Source organism: Hyaena hyaena, unplaced genomic scaffold (assembly GCF_003009895.1).
Source record: "Hyaena hyaena isolate Hyena2069 unplaced genomic scaffold, ASM300989v1 scaffold_168, whole genome shotgun sequence".
Lineage (NCBI taxonomy): Eukaryota > Metazoa > Chordata > Mammalia > Carnivora > Hyaenidae > Hyaena > Hyaena hyaena.
Genome location: NW_024080800.1, coordinates 2,833,299 through 2,858,880, shown reverse-complemented (window position 1 = coordinate 2,858,880; position 25,582 = coordinate 2,833,299). Strand labels below are relative to the sequence as shown.

Genomic DNA, 25,582 nt, shown 5'->3' with positions numbered 1-25,582 from the left:
GAGGCTGGGAACCAGGAAAGTCCTAACTAAGGGTCTGCCTAAATAGAACTGAATGTTGGAACTGGATATTTTAATATGTAAATTTTTCACTACTACCAGAATTTGTATTACTACATTTCCCCCAACCTAACAGCACTCACCCTAACCTGCAGTAGCTATGGATTCCCTTGATTTCTGTAGAAACATAGAGAAAAGTGAAACTGGTCTGGCTTGCCTATATTTCCTATATGTTGTTAGCCTCACTTTATATACTAATATCATAGAGGTAGGCTATCTGAGGTATGAGTCTTAGGGGGAAAAAGCCTTGAAAAAATTTTATAAGCTTAAGCCATATCTCTATGCTGCAACACCCTTCACAATTTCTTCTCAGATAAGCATCACCCCCCGTCACTGAACAAATTCATATCTCATAATAGTAAAAATAGGCCTAAAAATGAAACATGTGTCTCTGGAGGTACCACCTGTGAGCTATCTTCTTGTGGGTTCATGGCATCTTCTATCATATACCTCCTACTCTTTGGCACCAGAAAAATCCATAGATAGGTTTATCTGGGCACTCCTAAAGGCTTACCATTGAGGAAAATGACTTGATCCATAGATTTCCTCCCCCAAACCAGCTTACTTCACATAAAAAGCATTAGTAACTCAGGACAAACTCACTTTATCACAAGGACAAGAGTGGTCAGTGAGAAAACCACTAACCTGGGGAACAAAACCAGACATAATACAGGCCGGTTCCAGCCAGCTGCAGACATCTTCCTTGTGCTTGGGTGCACAATATAACTCATGACAGGGCCTTTCTCATGGACCCTTTTTAAGTGTCTCCACAAAATCCAACAGGTCAATTAGTTCATGATGCTTCAAAACAATCAAGAGAAAAACATGCAATATGTCTTATAATGCTACGTTCCTTTAAAATACAAGGGAAAATATAGAAAAAAATGGAGCATTTAAAAATAGCTTACATTAAATGAACGTACCAATCAATGATATAAATGAGGTAATATGATATAAAACAAAGTGAAAAATATGTTTAAGATTATCCTTTTTAGTGTACATAGTTCATAGCAGTTGCTGCACTCTCTGGTTGCATAAATAAATATATTTATTTAATGAATATAAGATATTAAATACTAATATATGTTGTGTAAATTATATTATAATCAATATATGATATATGCTTGATATTACCATTGCTATGTCAATGTTATGTTAATATATAGGTATAGATTTACACTTATATGTATATAATTGCATGTTCTGTTACTATGAAATGAGGCCAAAATGTGTCAACTTGTTTCTCACAGAAACCAAAAATCCACCAGAGGCTCTTTTTTCCTGTACGCTTTCACTTTGCATGTTCCATATTCTCGATGACTGTCCTCTTCTTGCTCTGACTATTCTCTTCATTTTGCCTGATCTTGCACCCAAGCATGGCAGGCAGAGAATCCTTGAGGCCCAAGATTCTACAGCGGCTGTTTGCAAAGGGGGTAGGAGGCTATGGTAACTGCCATACTGGATACACTTCTGTAAGGGGAAAGGGAAAGTACCCTGAATGCCCTGAATGCCTCTCACGTATAAAACAGCAGGATGGCAGATGCCTGTGTGGCCCAAAGAGCCGGAGGGAGCAAATTATGGGCAAAAGAATTGCACCCAAATGCTGGAAAAGGAAACATTTGCTATCAGCTGTGTCTTCCAGCTCTCTGGTATTTGCTTCTAATGGGCAGAATTCATTCTGCAAAGCATCAGGCACTGAACAGGACTCCTACTGCTGGAGGTAGACAGGAAGTAACATGCATGAGTGTAAGAATGCGAGATCAAGACTCCTCCCGGAAACAATGCCTATATGAAGGAGAGAAGAGAGATCCAAGCTCAACCTGGCTCGGCCCAGCCCAGTCCAAGGAAGGTAGGATTCAAGGAGGAGAGCCTTGCACCACATTGTTCCCCACAAACTTCACCCTACTCTTTAACCAGGTTATGAAAAGAGCTCCTTAATCCCTTCCTTTGTTCCTTAAAAGCTGCGGTAAGTTCACTAATCAAATCCACTAATATTATTTCAGAGCCCCTTTAATTGTTCAACCTAGATGTGCCTTTCCTTTCTAAGGATTTTAGTTAACTGTATATATAATTGTAAGTGTAGAATACAGATGATAAAATGTAGTACACAGAACATTAACTATTAATATAACTATTCATTATATTAAAGAACACCTCTAAGAAACATTGAGATGATTTCCCTAACATAAGAATGTGAGAGAAAGTGAGACTATCACATCTGCCTTATAGGATGAGGTAGCACTTAGGTGTTGTTTTAGTTTCCTACCACTCCTTCCACCAATCCCGTCTTCTTGTTGGGAATCTGACCTCCCTATTGGCTACCTCATACCTTTAAACTGCCTGCTTTGTGACATCATTCTCCCACCAAACCCACTACCACCTGGTGGAATCTTGGGGTTTCCATGGAGTCGTCTGTAAATAAATTTGGATCATCGCAAGTGACCAGTGACCAGTGACCAGTGAGCTTCGTACTGGACACATGCGCTCTTTGGCTTCAGCCACTCAGACATCCTCTAGTATCGTCTCCTCATCCCTTGTATCCGGAGTTGATGTTTCCTCTTCTCTGACCATGTCTGGTAAGGAAAGAAACTTTTAACACTTTTTCATTAGAATTTTTTTTTTTGCCCCTAAATTTAGTAGTAGATTTAGTAAATTTAGTAGATTCAAGATAGCATAGAATCATAAGAGAAAGTATTGAACTAAAACTCTGGAGGCCTCATTTCAGTTTTGACTTTGGCATTTATTACCTATGTGACATTGACTCACAAAACCTGTTTTTTCTAGATCTGTTATATGAGGATGTTGGATTGGTTGTTCTCTCTGGTCCCTTTCTTTTCTATTACTGAGTCTTAAAGGGCACCCATGTAGAAAATGAAATCAGAGACTTGTTGAAGAGTGTTTCAACAGAAAGAGAGAAAACCTAGGTTATGTAGAAAACTAGCGATATTTACCAATATGTTTCATCTGTAATGGTTCCTCCACTAATATTTTAACTTTAGTATTTTTAAGTTAGTGCTGCTCAAAAACTCATATTCACATGATTTGAAGGTTTTTTTTTAAACTAATGTAGGTGTAAAGGGAAAACAGGAAAAGAGGATGGAGAAGAGTGGGCTCTAAGGAGGCAAGTCTTTAAAAGTAAAGAAGTTTAGGATTGTTTCCTCTCAGCACAGGCTACCAGGAACCAAGGAGGAGGGGAAAATATAAGAATGAAGGGAAGGAGCACAGGGGAGCTCTCAAAGTGGGGCAGGGGGAGGTAGTTTAGGGTAGAATACTGAAGGAAACCAAAGATTTTAAATTAAAGCAGAAAGAGCATAAAATGAAATCTGCTTAGAGCAGGATAAAACAAAGTTGTTTTTCACTAATATTTACATTAATAGACTAGGAAGGAAAGTAAGGCCGGAATCGGGCATCACTAGGAAAAACAGCTTACTGAAAGGTTGTACTCAGTTGTTGTTGTTGTTGTTGCTGTTTGGGTTTTTGTTTTGTTTTGTGTTTTTGGTATTGCCTCTCTGAACATAGACGGCACTTAAAAGTTTTGAATGTAAACACTTTAAGAAATATGCTTTAGAAATGATGCTTCTTACAAGTGGCTGTCTAGGGGGCTGGAGAAAACTGAATTTTCAGTTTTATTTCATTCTGATTTTTAAGCTATGTAGGTGTTTTGCCTATTAAAAACAAGACTAAGTTTGTCTAAAAATTAGTATCTCCTAGACTGAATCATAAGGACTAACTCCTTTGTGTGATAGGTAGGTTCCAAGTCAAGGCTTCCTTTCATCTTTGCGGTTACTTTCTTCCCAGCACAGGGAGCACACATCTGTTTTCATATCTTAGTTAGCAGCCTAAGTAAGAAAAGTCAAGCCCTACATCCCTAATTCTACATTTACCTAAAACAATCTTGTAGAGTCCTTTGAGTTTTCTTACATTAAAATTTTTTTTAATTTGATTTTACTGATGATGTTTTTTTCAGGCTTTGGGGATGACCTTTTCCTAAATGGTGAAGATGATTAAAATATAATTTTGGATAAATAGAAAACCTTCATGATGCTTTTTAAATGCTCTTCCTTTTGTTATACGATTCTATTGAAATATACGTTTGTACTAGACTTAGTATCTGTTACTTGCTGGGTAATATTTGGAAAAATGTGACTGAATGTAATAACGGAATTCCTTTACACTTATTTTCCTCTCTACTTTGTATCAGATTTTATTGTAATATTTGTCTACAAAAATTGTGACTACGTATTCATTCACATTTATGGCATTTGCTACTGCTTATGCAGTTTTTACTGATCTATCCTTCTCTGTATGTCCTGGCTAGGAATTCATTCAAAATCATTTCCTATTGTGGGCTCCGTTTTGGTTAACAGTATTCAGCAAAATTGGGTAGGCAATATTCACTTCTGTAATATCGTATGTATGATACAGAACTTTATTAGTAAACTTATTATGCCTTGATGCTTGCTACATATCCCAGTGTTCATTAATATCTATATATTTCTTCTTAGTTTTGTAATGTATGTTTTTCATGATTTTTCTCTATTTCCAGAACATATATCTTCCTTCATATAAATCAAATGTAATATATCGCTTTTACTCATGTGCGAATTATTACTACCACTGTTGTCATTGCTATTATAACCACTTTATAGATGAGTAAACTGAAGTGCAAAGAGAACTTAAATTAATTTTTCTATCAAAAAGCACTTCTTGAGAAACTTAGTTTCAGGTAGTCACTTTAAGGTAAGATCAGAAACCAGGCTTAAGAAGAGTGACCCTTAAAAAGAAAAGATTTTATTTTTAAGTAATCTCTATACCCAACGTGGAGCTCAAACTGGCAACCCTGAGATCAAGAGTCACATGCTTCTCTGAGCCAGGCAGGAGCTCCAAGAAAGACCCTTTAAATTTACTGGCTGGACTGAGCTGTATGTAAACTGCACAAGCAAAACAAGACCCTGAAGATTACAATGGTAATATTGCATTACCTTTTTTGGACCCCATTTTCTAATGGGGGGAGGAATCTATATTTGTTGTATTTCTCCTGGTTTCTGGCAGTGCAATGTTTAGAGTAGGGTCCTGGCAAGGATGTCACGATACTTGGGTTCTGTAACCTCGTGATGAGACCTAACATAACGAGAGAACTTGAACAAGTCGATCTGACTTTCTTGGCCTCTGTTTCCTCACTCATGAAATGAGAATATAGAACAGAGTTTCTCTAAGGACCTCCAGAGACGGAAATGCTTCACTTCTAGGAAACAGTATGTAAGTGGATGCTAGTTCAGGCTCAAGGGAAAGACAGGGCAGGGAGAAGGCTGCTTCTTGCCTACGGAGTGATGTACGAAGCACACCGCCTGGGTCTTCCACACATCTGTGCCCAAGTTGGGAGCACGGGCAGTTAATATAGAAGAGTACCCACCAAACTACTTCAGCCCTTGCAACCATCTTTTTTTTTTTTAAGATTTTTTATTTATTTCTAGGAGAGAGAGAGAGAGACAGCGTGAGCAGGGGAGGGTCAGAGAGAGAGGGAGATACAGACTCTGAAACAGGCTCCAGGCTCTGAGCTGGCAGTCAGCACAGAGCCCGACACGGGGCTCGAACCCACGAGCCGCGAGATCATGACCTAAGCGAAAGTCGGACGCTTAACCGACTAAGCCACCCAGGCGCCCCACAACCATCTTAAACGGTTTGATTTTTGGTATCTCAGTAAGTATTGGTATTTAGAGACTTCTTGGTAGCAACAACTTTAAGATAACGTGGTTCCTCAAACATAGTGAGAATTGATCCATCTCCCTGATTTTTCATCATCCTCTTGTTCTCTACAGAAAATTTCCAAAATCCATCTTTACTTGGAACTCCAAACTCTCTGCAGCTCTCTCTCCCTGTGGTGAGCAATGCAGCTTCCCTAGCAGGAAGTGTCTGCAACTTCTCCAGAGTCTCTGCTCCAGCAGTCAGTTCGGCATGGCTACTGCCATCAGCTTCTGGCACTTCTTTCCAGCCACTCCTGGGTAGTGCCCACCTTTACCAACATTCCAGTACAACTATGTTGTCTGGAGATACTGGCCAGAGCCAGATCTCCACTTCAGCTGCTTCCTATCCAGGTATTTTTGAGTGGGATATCACAGGAAGCACTGAAAAGAAGTCATCTTCACTCGGAGACTTCACTGTGACTATCATTGACCAGGACACAGCTGTTTCTTCCATGTCTATGGCAGCCCATTATGATAAAACTTTAGAGGCCAATAACATGGTCCATGTGTATCCATCACTTTCTGCCACCCTTGTTCAGGGAACACCATCTCAGATTCCAAATCAGGGACATAGCCTATCACTTCCCTACCAGGAAGGAAGCCAGGTATATTACTATAATCAAGGCACACTGGGGCCTCTACTGTCTGGAGAACTTAGTCCCTGCCTGCAGTCCTATGGCTCTGTGTCATACATGGGAAGTAGGGCCTCTGCCCCCCAACCAGAAATGGTCATGGTACTAAAGGAGATTCAGCCCACCAATGTCCTACCACCAGCCTCTACCTCTGGAATCTACTACTCTGTATCTGCTCAACCCATCACAGAAACAAGTTTTCAAGGTGAGTAGAAATAGCAAGAGGGAAAGAAATAAGGTCAGCATTCAAAAACAGGGTCCAATCTTCAGCCAAGAAGCAGTGAATCTACAGATAAGCAGAATTTTAGTCCTGAGACTTTAATAACCACTACCACGCTCAGTGCTCTCCATTTTCAGACTCTGTATAAGAACACCAAATAAGGGTGGGAAGGTGGGACACTGAAATGGCCATCTATGCTACAGGTACAAGAACCCCATGTGCATGCCAAGGGCTACCACACTTCACTGCCCTCTCTGATCAGTCCCTAGTACTACCACACTGTAATGAACTCCCTTCCCTTCAGCCTCTTTGGAAAGCATTTCGGAACTCTTATTGTGATAGTGCCACTTTAACTTCCCTTCACTTCCTTAATTTACACCAGGATTTAAGACCTTGCGTTCCGACATCCTGTCCAAAGTGAGCAGGCTAAGAATCTATTCTTATATATTTTATCAGAAAGAGCTCCATTTCCTCTCCTAGTCCATTGTGTGAAGTGTTCTTATTCTCTAAGGAAAGTAGAGAGAATTGGAAGGATTCTGTATAAGAACACTAGGTTTTGTAGAAACATTTCATAATTTAAAAATCACCTTAGCTTCTTATTTGACTAATAACAACCCCATAAAATACAAAGAAACCCAAGAATCAATGACATCAATTGATCACCGGTAAGAACTAGGAGTCATCACCTATCTCCTAGCACAGGGTGCTGTCCTTGATCCTTAAGAAGAGCTGTTAGAACCACCTTGCCCATTGCTGGAAGGTGCATGATTCTGTGTTGGTGTCTAGGGGGAGCATCTCATTTACCAGGGAATGACTTCTTCCTTGATTTCTTTGTAGTGATGGAGACTTCCCTGGGATTGCAACCTCCAAGTCAGATATTTTGTCTGCCCCAAACTCCAGAATTCCCCAAGTCCTGCAGTAGCAGAAATATCCAGATACTTGAAAGCAACCCACCACCTGAGCTTGGAGACATCTCAATGATAGCTCCTGTCCAGAGTTCCAGTAATCTGCTGGCACTGCCTCCAGCTCCAAGCCAGGAACAAACTGAGAAAAAGAATTTGGAAGGTATTAAAACCAAGCTTTCAAAGCCTCTGGATGCCTACCAGATCCCATTAGAAAATCAAGATCCTCCACTACTTCCTTTAGAAATTCCTGATATTCACCAGCTCCTGGCCTGCATTGATCCCCTTGGCCAAGAGGAGCAGCCTGGTTCTGAAAACGCTGATATGGGAAAAAATGGCCTGAGTCTTGAGGACCAAGGGACCCTTGACAATGGGATTGAATCTAGTGGTGGTTTCAGAGACATCACTACACTAGTGGAGGACATTCATCTTCCCCAGCTCTTTAATTCCTTGGAAGACCTCGATCAATCCAAAGGTCCCAAGGTAATCAAAGCCAACGATACCAGAGTCATCAAGTTGAATGAGGTGCAAGAAAAGCCAAGTGTCATAAAGTTCTCCTCTGATCAAGCCAGGAAGAATAAACGCAAAACTGCTGAGCCTATCAATGGTACTCTCAAGACCAAAATCCAGGCAAAGAACCCAGAATGCCTGTTAGGGGGAGAAGCAGTTATTTGCAATGCCGCAGATAGTGACAGGGCTCCTGTGAATGCAGCTAAGCATTCCAACAGCAAATCTCAGAAAGCTGCATCAAACAGGGTCAGCAAAACTAAGAACCATGGGCAGGAAAAGACCAAAAGGACCAGAGAAAACAACCTCAAGAAAGATGAAGTGAATAAGCAATCAGGGAACACAGTCAAGGCAGAAGAGAAGCCAACCATTCCCAAGGTTAAGCGGAAGAGAAATCAACCTGAGCTTAGCCAAGAGACTTTTAAGAAGCCTCGAAGCTGCCTAGGCATGCACATGCTGGAGTCTGTACAGGTTTTTCATGCGCTGGGGAAAAAGAATGATAAGAAAATCAGACTCTCTTCCTCCTGGGCCCTGGGAAACTCCAGCAACCCTAAAGATGCCCAGCCATCCCCAGTTATCAAACCATGGCTGGATACCCCACGTGAGGGTAAAGGTCCAGAGAAAAATCAAATCAAAGTCCAGAAACCTGACAGTGGTGCTGACACAGAGTGTCCATCTCCATCCCAGTATGAGCTGCCACCTCCTGGGAAGGTCAGGTTGGTGCCTTTGCCTTTTCCAACCTTGGAGAAGCCTCAAGCTCGACCTGCTCCTCGGAGGCCACAGTCTCTGGCTTCACATCGGTCTGCGGTGGCTTACCCTGCCCGGCCAGGGTCCACTAGCTCAGCTCAATCTATTGCAGTCAATTCATCCCGGCCAACCCCTGCCTCCTTGACAGGTCCTGCCAGAGCAGTTCGGCCAATTTCAACCAATCCAATCCGACCAGGTTTGACCAACCCTACCCGGCCTAGTGTCCCTCAGTCTGCTGCGTCTAGGCCTGCACCCTACAAAACATCATCTTGCACTTCTCTCCAGCAGGAGCCCATTCCTACTGCTGTGACCAAACGCCAGTCCCCACCAAAAACTCACACCCAATTTCTACTCCAAGACTTCTGCTTTCAACCAATTCCATGGAGGAAACCCAATGTTCCTGAGCCAGTAATGTCAAAGCCCATCACAGAAGAGCAAAGGCCAGAGCGAGAGGCCATGAAGAGGCAGGCTCAACAAGAGCGTGAGAATGCGGCCAAATACACCTCTTTGGGGAAAGTGCAGTTTTTCATTGAGAGAGAAAAAGATATGGAAATTGCTCGATACTATGGCTATGCAATATAAGAGCTGCTACATGTGTTGGTACTACTCTGGGTACCAGCCATTTACCCATAGATAGATAGATAGATAGATAGATAGATAGATAGATATAAATTCCTCTATTTATTTGGATATATTTTAAAACTTAATAAAATGTAATAAATATAATTAATAGATGAGAAATAAAGAAGCCTTTTGAGTTCTGAGATGCTGTTAACTGGGTTTTTCTTTGGTGGGGTTGGGATCAAAGTCTGCATGAGAAAGAAAGAACCAAAAGTTGGATGGCAGAATGAGGGGAAAGGGAAAAGAAGAAAAAAGGAAGGAACTTGGTCCAGGGCCATGAAGGCCGAAAGGGGAGAGATTTTCTGGATTTCAAAAGGCAGGAGTGGGGGAAATGGCAGAAGCAGGGTCTGAGGTTAGGGTTAAAAGAATAAAGAGGGTTGAAGACGACAGAAGATGAGTCAGTGTGGGCTGAACCAGGATAAATGTAAAGTCTTTTGTGGAGGCTGGCCTTACATCTCATGTCCACCAGATAGTTATTTTACAAAACAAGAGATTTAAGACACACCTCCAAAATGTGGATAGACACACCTATCCACATATGACTATAGTTGGGTAAGGTTAAGTACAAATCATAGGGGAATGTACCTGATGGATGGCAAGGGCTCACGTTTATCGCGGGGGAGCTGATCACTGGAGCCTAGCCAAGCCTACTGCTGCAGCAGGAGGCCCACCCAGAACAGGGCCTGGGATATAAACCACTGTTTATTATAAACACCTCTGCACCAGGCCCGTGAACGCACTACTTCAATTAACCGACACAACGACATGCAAGGCTAGTATCACTGTGCTACTTTACTAGTGAGATTCAGCAGCGGGCTAAGGTCACACTGCAGGCAGAGGAGCAAGACTTCAATTTGAGGCCTATATATGCCCCCAATGCCTTCAGTATTAGGAAGCGCGGGTAGATGGCCAACCTGGCTTTCAGAGCGGAGCAGCCGGAAGTTATACAGTGGTGGAGATGAACTTCCGGAAGGACTTCAATGTTAACCCGACGGGCCTGCCAAGTCTCCTCCGTCGACACCCCGTGTCCGTGCCTCTGTCTCTAAAACTGACCAACCAAAGCGCGGAGGAAAATCCGCCGGAGGGGTCCATTCCCACAAGGTAAGAGCAGTGGGGACATGAGGGCACTCGGTAGCGCTCCAACGGCTGCAGCACGCAGGCGCCAAAGGTCTGGAGGTGCTCCGTGGGACTTAGTGGGACAGCTAGAAAGAATCTGGGGGTGAGGGGAGTGGGGGCGTGGAGGGGGTGGGGCAGGAAAGGAAATGGAGTGGGGGGAGGGGAGAGACAGGGACTGCGGAAAGTCACCATGGAAAAATTGGCAATTTGCTTTTTTTTTAGTAATTTGCTTTTTAAAAATTATCTTGTATTGAGATATAATGGACATACAATTCACCCTTTGAAACTGTAAATTCAGTGCCATTTGAAACTAAATTCACTGCCATTTAGTACAATTACAAACGTGCACAGCCATCACCATTATCTAACCCATAACATTTTCATCACCCCAGAAGGAAACCCTTAGGCACTAAGCAGTCGCTTTCCATTCCCCCAGTCCCCAGATTCTGGCAAAAACTAATCTCTTTTCTGTCTCTCTCAAGTTGCCTTCTCCCTTTACGTCTGACTTCTCTCATTAGCATTATGTTTTCAAAGTTCATCCATGTCCTGGTGGTATCCACTTCATTGATTTTATGACTATAATATTCTATCGCCTGGCTCTACCATATTTGTTTATCCATTCATCCGTTGGTGGACATTTGGGTTGTTTCTGCTAGCATTTTATATTTAGTCAGAGTTTATTCACTCCACTCCACAAATAATAAGCTAGGCTTGGAGAGGGTCAAAAATATGCCCAAGATTAAGAGCTAGCGATTGGGAGTGTTGGGGTTTGAACTCAGGCAGTCAGAATTCAGAGGTAATAAAGTCACGTGACAGAACAAGGTACAAAAGGTACTCAGTGGAAATACCCAGCTGCCATTTCCCTGCCCCCTTAGAGACATCTACTTTTGCAACACTGTAGGTGAATCCTTCCAGAGAAGCTGTTAGTCTCAACATGAATGTATCACAATGTATCGACTAATCTGCCTCACTGATTTATAATGTCACTTTGATAGCACACTATCTTCTTGTATGTATTTGTATGACTCTTTTAAGAGTTGTGCTGGAGTTTTTGCCTTTTATATTTGCCATTTCTCTCGTATTCTTTTTATCTTCTTTTTCATTTTTAAAAGTTTCCCACTTTTCTTATTTGTTTCTCTTAGGGCATTATCCATTATGCTCATTCACTCTTGTATTATTTTTCATTTCTTTATTTCTTAATTTTTTTCTTTTCTTTTTAATTCTGCCCTGAGCTCTATCATCCCTCCTAGTTCTGATTTATGTTGTTCTTTCATCTTTTTTTTTTCATTATGGCAGAATATACACAACACAAAATTTACCATTTTTTAGTACATAATGTAACCATGCTTAAGTACACAACTCAGTGGCATTAAGTACATCTATGATGAAGTGCAACTATCACCACCATCCACATTTAAAATAATTATGTCAAAAAACTGAGCAGGACCCCAGAAAGATGGAAGCAGCAGCATCGTTTTTGGATGTCTCCAACTGCCTCATGGAAATAGATCAACAAAAACCAAATACTATTTCCAGAGCTTTTTCATCACCCCAGACAGAAACTCTGGAGCCATTAGATAATCACTTCCCTCTCCTTCCCTCCCTTACTCCACATTGTTTCATCTTATACATTGTTTCTTCTAATGTCTTTTAGCTTGTTGTGAATTTTTTTAATATTTGTTTATTTTTGGGTTGGGGAGGGGTAGAAAGAGAGAGAGGGAGACACAGAATCTGAAGCAGGCTCCAGGCTCTGAGCTGTCAGCACAGAGCCCCACGCCGGGCTCAAACTCATGAGCTGTGAGATCATCACCTGAACTGAAGTCACACACGCTTAACTGACTGAGCCATCCAGGTGCCCCATCTTTTAGCTTGTTTTGAAATAGCATGTTCCAATTTTGATCTGTTTTGTGGCCCTGTCTTTTCGGTCTTGCTTTCATTGTCTGAAGGGATGCTGTTCTGCTCATTTTCTTATGCTACCTTTAGAGGCCACTTTTAGAACACAGGCTTGAGTGATGGAATGTAGAAAGGGCCCACAGCGACCACCTGGCTGAATACAGACAAAAGGACCCACAGTGACCTCCAACCATCTGGCTGAATCCAGACTGGCTCATCAGGTGACCCACCTCAAAATATCCATAGGCCCTGACTAATGAATGGGCTACTTATAACCAAGCACAGTTAGCAAAAAGGAAAGTTCCACATGTCCCCATATCTCCTCACCTTCCCCTTTTAAATATTGCCCCCACCCACTGCCTCCTTGCAAACAGTCTCTCCTGTGCTGTCCTGGTCACTGCTCCCTTCTGGTGTGTTCAATAAACTTCTATCGCCTTTGTTCTGCCTCAGGTGAATCCTTTCTCCTCCAGTGCCACCGGCTTCCACCTGATTGCTGCCGGGCATGTGAGAATCCCCCATCCTACTGTGTAGGACTTGATCTCAGTCCCTTTTCTGTTACCCACTTTTTAAGTGAAATCAGTATTAATGCACTTTGAAAAGGAGTTGTGGTTGAGGATCACTTTTCTAACTTCACAGTATTTGTTTTTTCTTTTCTCCAAATGTAGTATTCAAAAATGGGTGGCTTCTTTCTGAGGTTTTCTGGCTCTGTTCCCTTCTCCAGACTTTTATCAAGACATTTCTCTTTGTGTCTGTCGTTGCTGTGGGAAGTTTCTCCTCTGTGTGGGCCACCCCTGGAAAGGAGCTCTGGCTGCTGAGCTCCAAGACAGAGAGGGGGAAAGAGCACCCCTAGTCCTTTAGACACCCTCGGGGGCTCCTTGTACTTTCTCACTTTGTGGGTGGACTGCATCACCGGGTCTCAGCTGCTGGTCTCACATCAGCCCACCTGCCCAGTGAATGCCAGCTGGCAGGCTGAAGGCCTCCTGACCTCAAGGCCATCAGGTGCTGCCTCCAGTCTGCCACTGCCGTGGGTGCAGACATGGGAACCAGGCGGGTCTGTGCCTATTGGTGGTGCTCTTCCCCAGTGTCCTGTGTGGGTCTCAGCCTATCAGCAGCCAATGTGGTTGGACCAGTCTTCTGGTTCTTACTGTGATTTCTAGATGTCCTTTAGCAAAAACCACTAGGAAGTTTTGAAAAAATAGAGGTTTATTACTTACACAGTACACCTGGGGCCACACAGTGAGGTCTCAGGTAGAGACAGAGCACTGGGACCAGGGCTTCGAATCAGGACCAGGATCAAGAGTGGGGGCCTTAGTGGTGAATTTAAAACAGGAGTGGGTGGGCATGAAGCCTACTTAGACAAAATTGGGGTGCCTGAGTGGTTCAGTGGGTTAAGCGTCTGACTCTTGATCTCAGGTCAGATCTTAGAGCTGTGAGTTCAAGCCCTGAGTTGGAGTCCATGCTGAGTGTGAAGCCTACTTAAACAAAAAACATGGGAGTAGGGATTTAAAACACAGGGAGAAAGAAAAGACAAGTGGCCCAAAAAGTCAGTTATTGCAATTGACCAAGAATTCTACATCAAAGAAGTTGGGGGAAGGTGGCCTGGCTATTTATCCCATGTGTGGCTAGCACTGTGTTTGCTGGGGATAGCTGTCTTTGAAGTGGATGCCTCTTTGAAATTAACCGGCAATCAAAGCTTAAGTCAGCCATGTGCATTACAAAGAAGAAAAAAAAGCAACTGTTAAGGCTTATGTTACACCTGCCCTCTTGTTTTGGGGAGTTTCTAATTTCATGGTAAATGCTACCAGTGGGCATTTAGTTTTGATCTATTTCCATGAAAGTTTGGGGATAAAAAACTATGCTGCTGCCTCTTCTTTCTGAAATTCCACTCCATCATTTTGCATAATTATTTTAAATTTGAGGGTTCTGTAATTTTCAGCTCCTCAAAGGAGAGCCCCATTTGTCCATACTCTTTAGGACTCTGGCTGGGATGAGGCTTTCTAAGTCTCCTCTGTGTAACATGGAACCTCGTGTCTGTATTTGCTCAGTCCATGTTTGGAATAAGAAGCCAAAACATGGGTGGTGTGACATTTAACCACCCTGAGAGGTAGAGTAAGCCTGTGGGCAGGTGGAGGGTCTAGAGACAGGCCCTAGTTAGGAATGCTCATATTTTCCTTCCCTTTGTTCCTTCTTTTTGTACTGATTCTCTAAACATGTACAAAATGGAACCATCACTCTGCTCTCCTGCCCGGCAAAAATTCTGATCCATGCACTGCTTTCTTCATCTTCATTTCTGTTTCTGGAAAAAGTGGAAGGGGCCTTTGCGGTCTCTTTTTCCCTGCCAACTGCACATCCAGAACATCAGCACACTCCATCTGTCTTACCTTCAAATCCATCTGTCTTACCTTCAAATTGTATCTGGAACCTATCTACTTCCAGCCCCTTTTCTCCATTTCCACTCAAGTCCAAGCCCCCATCATTCCCTGTCTGGATTATTGGCAGAGCCTCCTAATTCAGAGCTTCCCAAACTTTATATATTTACAGAGCCCTTGGTGTCTCACCTATAGGTTCAAAGAACTACTTCACAGTCCCATTTATTAAGTAGTTAGGTGCCAAAAAGGTAGTAAGGATTTATGCCTGTAGTAGGCTGGATAATGGCCACCCAAATTGATCAGGTTGTAATCCCTGAAACCTGTTAAAATTACTACCTCATTTAGAAAAAATTTCTTTGTGTATGTGATTAAGGATCTTGAAGGGCACCTAGGTCTCACTCTTCCTGAGTTCGAGCCCCACATCGGGCTCTCTGCTGTCAGTGCAGAGCCTGCTTCAGGTCCTCTGTCTCCCTCTCTCTGCCTTGAATATGCACTCTCTCTCTTGCTCTCTCAAAAATAAACATTTTTTAAAAGAGGATCTTGTTATGGAGAAATTATCCCAACTTAGCAAGGTGAGTCCTAAATGCAATCACATATATCCATTTATATATGTATGTATTTAGTAATCTCTATGCCCAACGTGGGGCTCAAATTTATGACTCTAAGAGTTGCATACTTCACTGACTAAGCCAGATAGATGCCCTTCACACGTGTCCTTATAAGATTGAGGCAGAAGGTAGGGTGCCTGGGTGGCTCAGTCAGTTAAGTGGCTGACTTTGGCTCAGTCATGATCTTAGGGTTTGTGAGTTCGAGCCCCGCATTGGGCTCTGTGCTGACAGCTCAGAGCCTGGGGTCTGCTTCAGATTCTGTGTCTCCCTCTCTCTCTGCCCCTCCCCCGCTCACTCGCCCCCCCCCCTCAAAAATAAACATTTTAAAAAATACTTTTAAAAAAAGATTGAGGCAGAAGGAGATTTGATACAGATAGCAGAGGAAAAGCAAGGTGACCAGGGATGCAAAGATTGGAGTGTGACAGCCAACAGCCACCAGAAGCTGCAAGAGGCAAGGAATGAACTCTTCCCCAAGAGCCTCTGGAAGGAGAGTAGCCCTGCTTCCACCTTAACTTTCTCCCAGTGACACTCACTTCAGACTTCTGACATCCAGAACCGTGAAAAAATTAATATCTGCTTTTTTAAGCCAGTGAATCGTGGTGATTCATTAGAGCACCCACAGGAAAAATGCTCCAATAACACAGTACATTGTACAGTAACACAATGCTCCAACAACTGAGTAGACATTTGGAAAATAATAGCTGTAAGTGAAAAGAAAAAAATATTTTTATTTCACTCTTAAATAATCACATACACTTGCTGATGGAGGGTGCGCAACTGTTGGGCACTGCACAACATTTCAAACCTTGGAGTTAAATTGAATGCTACCAGCCTCATTTCCTTCTCCACATTGATTTTCAAAGAGTACCAGCTTTTTTTTTTTTTTTTTTTTTTTACAAATAGTTTATTGTCAAATTAGTTTCTACATAACAGTGCTCATCCCCATAAGTGCCCTCCTCCATGCCCATCCCCCCTCCCCCCCACATCCATCAGTCCTCAGTTTTTGTCAGCATTCAAGAGTCTCTCATGGTTTGCCTCTCTCCCTTTCCCCCACCATTTCCGCCCTTCTTCTCCCCCTTGGTCCTCCGTCAAGTTCCTCCTAATCCTCCTATACGTGCAAACATATGATATTTGTCCTTCTCTGCCTGACTTATTTCGCTCAGCATAACACCCTCAAGGTCCATCCATGTTGCTACACATGGCCAGATTTCATTGTTTCTCATTGCCATGTAGTATTCCATGGTATAGATAAACCACATCTTCTTGATCCATTCATCTGTTGATGGACACTTAGGCTCTTTCCATGTTTTAGCTATTGTGGAGAGTGCTGCTATGAACATTGGGGTACATGTGCTCCTATGCCTTAGCATTTCTGTATCCCTTGGGTAAATTCCTAGCAGTGCTATTGCTGGGTCATAAGGGAGTTCTATTGTTAGTTTCCTGAGGAACCTCCACACTGTTTTCCAGAGGGGCTGTACCAGTTTACATTCCCACCAACAGTGTAGGAGGGTGCCCGTTTCTCCACATCCTCGCCAGCATCTAGAGTTCTCTGATTTGCTCATTTTAGCCACTCTGACTGGCGTGAGGTTCAAAGAGTACCAGCTTTTTATTATAGGTACTGCGAAAAACCCAGCCTCAGAAAGATCTGACAGCACTGAAAGGAAAATAGCATGACTTCATGCTGCAACTGTGAACTCTACCTGCGAGCTGGAAGCTCACATGGTGTCTGACAGAAGTCACATACTGCTATGAATCCTTCAAAAATCTAGACAACCCTGCTACACCCTGATCTTTGCTGTGGCATCTTGGGGGCATCCCAGCATCCCTTATGAACACAGCACTCACTGGCTTCTCAGCGACCCCCCTTGCCTCTCTAAACTTTGCCAACACAGTCACCGCAATGATCCTTTCAAAACATGAGGCAGATCTTGTCTTCCTTCTGTGACAACCCTCTCACGGCTTATCATTTTTCTCAGTCAAACCCAATGTCCCTACAGTGGCCTGTAACGTCCAACCTACATCAGGGGTCAGCAAACATTTTCTATAAAGAGCCAGACAGTAACGTTTGTTTTTGTGGGACAGATTGTTTCTGTCTCAATTACTTAACTTTGCAGCTGTAGCATGAAAGCAGCCACAGAAAACATGTGAGCAAATGGGCATGGCTGTGTCCCAGTTAAACTTCATATACGAAGACGAGCCACAACATCATTTGCTGACCCTTACCCTACGCAGCCTATTGCTTTGGCCCCTGTTCCTCATCTCCACTCCAGTTGCTCCAAGGCCTCACTGTTCCTCATGTACACCAGCAAGCTCCTGGCCCAGAGCCTTTGCACTTGCTGTTTCTTGCCTGGAATGCTCTACTTTAAAAAAAAAATTTTTTTTAAGTGTTTATTTGTTTTTTGAGAGAGAGAGAGAGAGAGAGAGAGAGAGAGAGAATGAGCAGGGGAAGTACAGAGAGAGAGGGAGACACAGAATCCGAAGCAGGCTCCAGGCTCCAAACTGTCAGCACAGAGCCTGACTCGGGGCTGAAACCCACAAGCTGTGAGATCATGACCTGAGCTGAAGTCGGATGCTTAACTGACTGAGCCACCCAGGTGCCCCTGGAATGCTCTTCTTACTCTCAAGTCTTCACTCAAATTTTTTCAGTGAGGGTTTTCCCCACGGCACTATTTGAATCACAACTGTCTCCCTGTGCTTCTCTTTTCCTTCAATCTGTTGTGTCGCTTTTCTCCCATAGCCCTTAGAATCTTCTAATGTACTATGTAATTGACTTGTTTATCATGATAATTGTTTACAATCCATCACTCCGTCACCTATCACTAATATGTAAGATCTTTGAGGGCATTGTTTTCTGGGGGTTTTTTGTCTGCTTTTTCACGGATATATGTCCAAGACCTTGAGCAATGTTTGGCCTATAGTGAGTACACAATAGATATTAGTTGACTGAATGAATGAATACTTTTCATAGTATAAACATAGGGGCATGCAATTTTTTTAAATCTCCCATTCAAAGTTATAATGCCTGGTTGTATGGCAGTGGTTTTGCAAAGCAATGTGTCAACCAAATACAAAATGATAAAATCCCTCAAACCAAAGTGTCCAATTCAAATAGCCCTATAGATTATAATGTCATTTAACCTTAGTTGAAATTTGTAATCTTCAGATTGCCAATCTTAACCTAAAACAAAAGGCTTTGAATTATTAGGAACCCAATTGTATAACTCACAGCTAACTAGCAAATAAAAAAGGAATAAAATATGTCTAAAATTGATCCCTTATGTATATATTTAAGCATTAATGATAACAACACACACAAATTAAAAACCTTCTCAAGCATGCGTAAGTACTCATTTTCCCAACTAGACATTTTTCTTGGCAACAGAGACACCAGTCTTCAAACAGACTATAGGTGGAGCTCCAATCCTCAGATTCAGCTTGATGTTACCAATTTTACCATAGTTGTCTTCTCAAGGAACAACACTTCTTCCTCAGGTAATTCCAACTTCAACTCAGAAGGAACATGATTTGCATGTGTGTGCAATGTTGCATATGTTGTAATATATAAGCATTAAAGATCCCAGTGCGCTTGCTGCCTTTCCTCTCTCTCTCTCTCTCTCTTTTTTTTTTTTTGGAACAGTTCATTCTACATCTTTTTTAAAAAGGTATTTACTTTTAAAATTCTGTTTGCCATTTTATATTTCCAATGGATTCACAGCAAAAATTTTAACAATGTGAACAATTTGTCTTTTGTACACATTCCACTTCTGCTTTCAGAGCACCCCCATTCCTTAGCAATGTTCAAAATAGGCTGTTTCAGTGTTTCAGGGGATGGAGCTCACCTAGAATCCCCTTGAGAAACTTAATCTTTTAAAGATTTTTTTTTCTCTTCTGATGGCTCTAAGCCCTCATCTGTTAGGCCCTTAAAACAACAGAAACTGAGTTTTTCATTGTTATTATTGTAGACCTATTGCCTGACATTCATGAACATGAGACATGCTCAACAAATATTTGCTCAATTAATGAATGTGTCTACCCATGGTGGTTTTCTGCTCCTACTTAAAAAAAAAATTAAGTAAAACTGTATGCTTTCCCTATGACCAGCACCGCCAGTGTCTCAATTTCTTTAGGCTCTGCCCACTATGTTTACATTCTGAAAGGAAAGAGTCAGTAGAGAAAGAGAGTTTTGAAGACAGAACAGAGTGTCCTTTACATCTGTCTTCCCAGAGTTATCTTCAGAGGACCCAGGATAATTGATAGTGGATCCTTGCACTGACATGCCTATTTATGCTTTAGGGGAGAAAGAATCTGGTAAGTGCTTTCAGCCATAAGACTGGAAAGCCAATGACCACATAGAATCACTTTGGGAAAATCCCAGAGACAGATACACAACAGAAAGCCAGAGAAATTAGAGGTCTGGACACTGACCTGGTAAAAGGGCTAACACCTGTACAGGGGCTTTAACCTAGACCTTGAAGGATAGGTCATGTCATCACATTAATGGACTTACAGATGGGGTCCCCAAATTTGGTGGGTAAAGTATCCCCAGAAAGTATAACGTTTCAGTGGCAACATAAAAAATCTCCTGAGACTGTTACCAACAAAATTTAATAGAATAATAATAATAAATCTCCTGAGAGAAAATGAGTAGCAGGCCTGAAGTGAAAGGCCTCTTGTGAAAGAGGCTGTGCATATATTCATACATACACACATCTATATACAGAATATGCCATTGTCTGGTGTAAATAACTATTTCATGTAAGTAACTGCCTGTCCTGGCTGTAGGGGCAGGAACTGTGTCATACAGATCACTGTGGCTCCACTGCTTTGCACAGTGACCCTTGGAAATTAAACACTCGATTTCAATAAATTGTGTTGGTGTTCTAACATTAAAAAATTAGTCTTGTGGTGCCTGGGTGGCTAAGGTTAAGTGGTTAAGTTGGTGAAGCGTCCAACTTCCCTTGGGGTCATGATATCACCATTCGTGGGTTCGAGCCCTGCGTGGGGCTCTGTGCTGACAGCTCAGAGCCTGGAGCCTCCTTCCGATTCTGTGTCTCCCTCTCTCTCTGCCCCTCCCCACCTCAAAAACGAATCAACAGGTTTTTTTTTTTTTTAAAGTTAATCTTAAGTTATTTTTCAGGCAATAGAAAGTGATTGAAGCAATTAGAAGCCTAATACCTCAGTCTATCAATTTTGTGTAGGCAGTGACACAGCAAGCTAATATTTTAAGGAGTTTTTCTTTCATGGATTTAGAAACCCTGATCAGTTTAGCCAGGTACTTGCATCAGTAATCTCTCCTTGAATGTTGATTTGTGGATTTGAGTGAGTGTGGTATAGGGGCTATCTGGCAGGAAACTCGATCCCAAATCATATTAATTCTAAAAACACAAGCGAGCTTGGTCATTGGTTCCTTTAATTACTTGCCTCCCTTATTCCTTGTTGTTTTTCCTTTACCAAGATGGCCGTTGTGGAGCCCTCTCCTCATTGGTCGTATTTTCGCAGGTGGCGAGTTTAGCCCCGCCCACCAGCTCGCCCCTCCCGGGTACGAAGTTCTTAAGCGTATCATGAGTATATCAGCGCGGGCGGGCGGGTGCCGGATGTGACGTTTCCGGAAGCTTCGTGTGGCGTCCGCGGGGACAGGTGGGGAAGGGTCCTGGGAATGGGGTGGGGTTGGGCCGCTGAGCTCGGTCGGATTCTGAAGGGGAGCGGCCGCCGTGAGTGTGGGGCCTGCAGCCTTCTCCTCCCCCCGCACCCCCTGCCCGGCCCGCCGCGCGCGAGGCCACCGATAGCTTCTGTCCCAGCCAGGCCCAGTGCATCCCCGCCTGCCGCGCTTGAAAGACCCGAAAACCTTGGATAATTTTGCCCTGGGTTGGCAGCTTGGGCCTTCAAGGGGGCCTCAAGCAAGTGTCAGGAGGTCCCTCTCCACTGAATACACCCCCTCTGCGTATTCCTGCTACTTCCTTGACCTCCTCCTCGTCTTTCCTCCTCAGTCCTTTATGCCACCTTCCCCCCTCGTTGGCGGATGCCGCATCTCCTCTTTGGAGGGTTGCTCAGCCTTGGAGTACCGGGCACCCCTTGGTGGCCTCGGGAGGGGGTTCCATTCTCCTAAAGAGCCTCTCCTCAGAGCTACTGAGGCGCAACAAGCATCCCTGGCTTTAGTTAGCTCTAATGAGCTCTGCACGGAGTTTACTAATTAGGAAACCCGGGAAAGTTTTAGATTTGCTAGCGGCTTTCTGAGCCTCTGCAGCGGCTTTGGGGAGATGGAATGCCTGTGCATCCCTGGTCCTCTCCCCTCGTGAGGGTGTTTAGATAGGAGCTTGGGGAACTGTGACCTAGAGATAGGATGGCCAAGAGAAGTCTCTTGGGGAGGGTCTGGAATGGGAAACAGAAAAACAGTGGCCAGACAACTGAAACAAATGTGCAGATTTCTGGGCAGATCAGAATCCTGGCTGAAGGAAAAAAGATCTCTGTTGGGAAGGAGTACGTTTAAGATTGAAGACAAAATGGGGCCAGTGGGCTTAGGGTCTTGAATTCAGTATATACAGTTTGTACGTACCAGATCATGCTGGCTAGGGTGTGCTGGTATTCAATGTGTAACAAATATCCAGATTCTTTTTGAAGATGATGTCGAGTAATATCTGATTGGAAGGTGGAATCTGATTCTAACAGCAGCAGTATCTAGAATGTAGAATTACTGCAGTTTGAAACACAGGAAGGGAAACACAGGGTTTTTATTGGCTTATTTTTTTGCGTTCAAAGTTACCTTTGTGCCCTTTTGTTGTTTGAAGAATGCTTGGTCTTTGAAGATAGATTTGAGTAAATTGTTTTTTTCAGATCTAAATTCCTTACCCTGACATGATGAATGATGTTGTGGATTGACTGGAATAGTGGCTTAGTGAGCAGAACTAGGATTGTGAGCCTTTGTTCCCAGACCAGTTCCCCTCACCTTGTGTTCAGATGTGAAAAAGCACACCACCGAAAAATGTCAGTGACTCTCGTTAAATAAAAATGATCAAACTGGAAATCAGCTAAAAATCCTCATGAAAGTTCCTTGAGTATACTGTGTCAAGTACTGGAGTAGATGGAAATGGGTAGCTGGTAGGAGAAATAATGCAACAAACGTAAGGTACCATCCCTCCTTTTATGGCAGGGCCACCTAATGATAGAATGATTAACATGAAGAGTAGAACCAAATGCCCATTATAGTTTACTCCCTGTACCGCCTAATTATGGCACAGGGATTGTAGGCTTTTGAGTCTGCCAGTACTTCTGTCACTGTGATGTGGGCTTCCTTGAGGGTCTTAACCTTCCTGTGGGAAGGAGACTTTCTTTCATACAGACCACAGTGTATGGTATTTTTCCCTTAATTTCTTCATAAGGTAGAGAGAGGTTTGTGGGATAACCAATTACTGTGTGCTAGGCTGTGATGGGGACCGTGGTGCTGATGCCACCTGTTTTTTCTGTCTCAGAACTTCTTGGTCCTGATGTCTGACCATGGAGACGTGAGCCTTCCGCCCGAAGACCGGGTGAGGGCCCTCTCCCAGATGGGTAGCGCAGTGGAGATAAGTGAAGACATTCCACCCCGACGGTACTTCCGCTCTGGAGTCGAGATTATCCGAATGGCATCCATTTACTCTGAGGAAGGCAACATTGAACGTGCCTTCATCCTCTATAACAAGTATATCACGTAAGACACCTCCAGGTTCCTTTTTCTTTTCCGGTGACTGATGCCTCACTCATTCTGCTCATGTGCTCATTTATTCTGCCCAGAATTGCTAAAACTAGAGAACTTTACAACATCATTAGCATTAATCATTTTTTGCAGGCAGCTCCTACATACTGACTGTCCTTGACATTCAGAGTCATGAGTACTGAAAGTGTTATTTTCATGACTCAGTGATTTCATGAGTAAGAGACCTAGCTTTTCTGGCCTGTGCCCACATGGCCCAGCTGTTAGGCAAGGGAGATGATGGTTACACTACACATGTTTTGTATTGATGAGTGTTTTTCCTGTCCTCTGTTGAGGCAGCTAATCATAGCATTATTGCTGAGGTGTAGCAGAGCCATACTTCCTCACCTCGATTTATTTTGTCACAAATTGAGTGATTCAGGAAAAAAGGTTTTTCTTCTTAACCTTTATATTACAGTCACGCAAATCATCAAATAAGTATTGACCGCCTACAGTTCGTGTGACTCATCATAAGACCTTTCCCTTGAATTACTTAGCTTCTTAGGGTAGGCAGCATACATAGATGTCAGTACAATTAAGAGGGAACAACTTCTAAAGCCCCAGTGATGATGAAATGATGTATAATTTAGGAAGGGAATAATTCTTGTTTATAATCTCTGGTCTTGTTCTCTCATAATACCAGGGCCTTTAAAAAAACAATAATTATAATGTGTGTGTATGGCTCTTCATAGTTCCTAGGGTATTTCACCTGCATTATTTCATCTGATCTTCAAAGTTGTGTGTGCATTGAATAGGACACATCATCCTTCCATTTTACACGTGGAGAAACATGCTCTGGGCTTGGTGATCTGCTTTGTTCCGCACTTTAGAGTGACAAATCTCAGATTTCCTAACTCTTTAAAAAATTTTTTTAAATGTTTATTTATTTTTGAGAGAGAGAGAGAGAGAGTGCAAGTGGGGGAGAGGCAGAGAGCGAGGGAGATGCCGAATCTGAAGCTGGCTCCAGACTCTGAGCTGTCAGCATACAGCCTGATGCGGGACTCAGACTCACAAACCATGAGATCATGACCTGAGCCGAAGTCAGACACCAACTGACTTAGCCACCCAGGCGCCCCAGATTTCCTAACTCTTAATTCAGGACCCAGTCTACAATATAGGCCCTGTTTTTGTTTGTTTTCTTTTTGGTAATCTTCTGTGAATTGAAGCTAGAGTTGAGATCATAGTTTTGAGCCACACTGACCATTTTTGGTTATTTTTAGGTATTTTTTGAAAAGGTAACATTGTACATATGGTACAGAATTCAGAAGGCACAGAAGGATGTATATATTTAAAAATGGTCTCCCGATCACGTCTCTTCCCCAGACTCTCAGTGTCCCTCCTCAGAGAGAGTCACTATTATTAGTTTCTTAAATGTCCTCCCAGAAATGATCAATTCAATTCAATTGTATCACATTAAGTCTTTGATCACATACTACTCTGCGGCAGGATTTGTCAGTCTTGATATTATGTACATCTGGGGCAGAATAGTTCTTTGTTGTGGGTACTGCCCTGTGCATTGTAGAGTGTTTAATAACATCCTTGGTCTCTATCCACTAGATGCCTGTAGCACCCCTCCCCCCTCGCTCAATTGTGACCACTAAAAACATCTCCAGATATTATTGGATAGTCTCTAAGGGGCAAAATTGCCCTGGGTGAGAACCAGTACTCTAAAGAAAAGTAGCACAGAAGCAGACTTCCTGGGATTCATGCTGTGGTTTTAGTGCCCCGTTAGTAGAAAAGGGACTGCTGTTGTCTCTTTTTTAAGTTTAGAAGTAGTGCCTGTCTCCTCAGTGATCATGCAGTCCATCCATGCCATCAGGCCCTGGATCTGACCTCAGTGTTGATAAAGTTTCATAGAGTTATAATTACATTTTTGCCTCTCTTTGCTATTGTGAGTTTTTCTTTCCTTGGCACAGTGGGCACAAAATTTATTTTCCTGAGACGTTTCTTTGACTACTGTCCCTGTCTTTTGCTCCTAGTGGAAATAATATTCTTGTGTGTTTCCAGCAATCTTGTAGAGAGTTCTCCCAGAATGAGGCCCTAGGGCACAATTTTTCAAAGAATCATAATTGAGGAAGTTAAGTAGAATCACAGAATCACTCTACCAAGTATTTTCTGAAGGACCTTCTGTATCCTGTTTTCTCTGAGGGCAAGGACCATATTCATTCAACAAATACATATTGCATACGCCTGCTACCTACTTGGCACTGCTGTAGGTCTTGGACACAGGAAGTAACATGGCCCTTGCCCTTTCTGGTGTTCCTTTCTAATTATAGGAGAAGACGGTAGACAGGTAAGCAAGTAAACGTCTAGTCACAAAGTAAGGCAAATGCTATGAAAGCAACAAAGACAGTGCTGTGACAGAGTATAACCAAGGGTGTCAAATAGAGTAAGGTCGGTCTGAGAAGGTAAGATTTAAACTGCAAGTTGAAGAATGCTA

At 42.8% G+C, this 25,582-nt stretch overlaps 2 protein-coding genes across 5 annotated transcripts in view; both read left to right on the top strand.

Annotated features, from left to right (window-relative positions):
• The first annotated feature begins 1,247 nt into the window (after positions 1-1,247).
• CUNH2orf78 (chromosome unknown C2orf78 homolog) lies at positions 1,248-9,451 on the top strand. Of its 2 annotated transcripts, none has more exons than XM_039240156.1 (3): positions 1,248-1,906; positions 5,877-6,638; positions 7,491-9,451. In XM_039240156.1, the coding sequence occupies exons 1-3, from the start codon at positions 1,591-1,593 to the stop codon at positions 9,389-9,391; spliced, it is 2,979 nt and encodes a 992-aa protein (XP_039096087.1). In that variant the 5' UTR covers positions 1,248-1,590; the 3' UTR covers positions 9,392-9,451. The 2 variants fall into 2 exon arrangements, with proteins under 2 accessions (XP_039096087.1, XP_039096088.1); XM_039240157.1 differs by lacking the exon at positions 1,248-1,906 and adding an exon at positions 2,390-2,633.
• The window catches only part of LOC120237024 (STAM binding protein), a 44,037-nt gene continuing 21,061 nt past the window's right edge, over positions 2,607-25,582 (top strand). Inside the window, exons 1-2 of one of the 3 annotated variants that reach the window (XM_039240160.1) lie at positions 2,607-2,633; positions 22,883-23,100. In XM_039240160.1, coding sequence (XP_039096091.1) covers positions 22,898-23,100 — 203 coding nt within the window. In that variant the 5' untranslated portion in view covers positions 2,607-2,633; positions 22,883-22,897. The other 2 variants (XM_039240158.1, XM_039240159.1) reach the window with 2 other exon arrangements.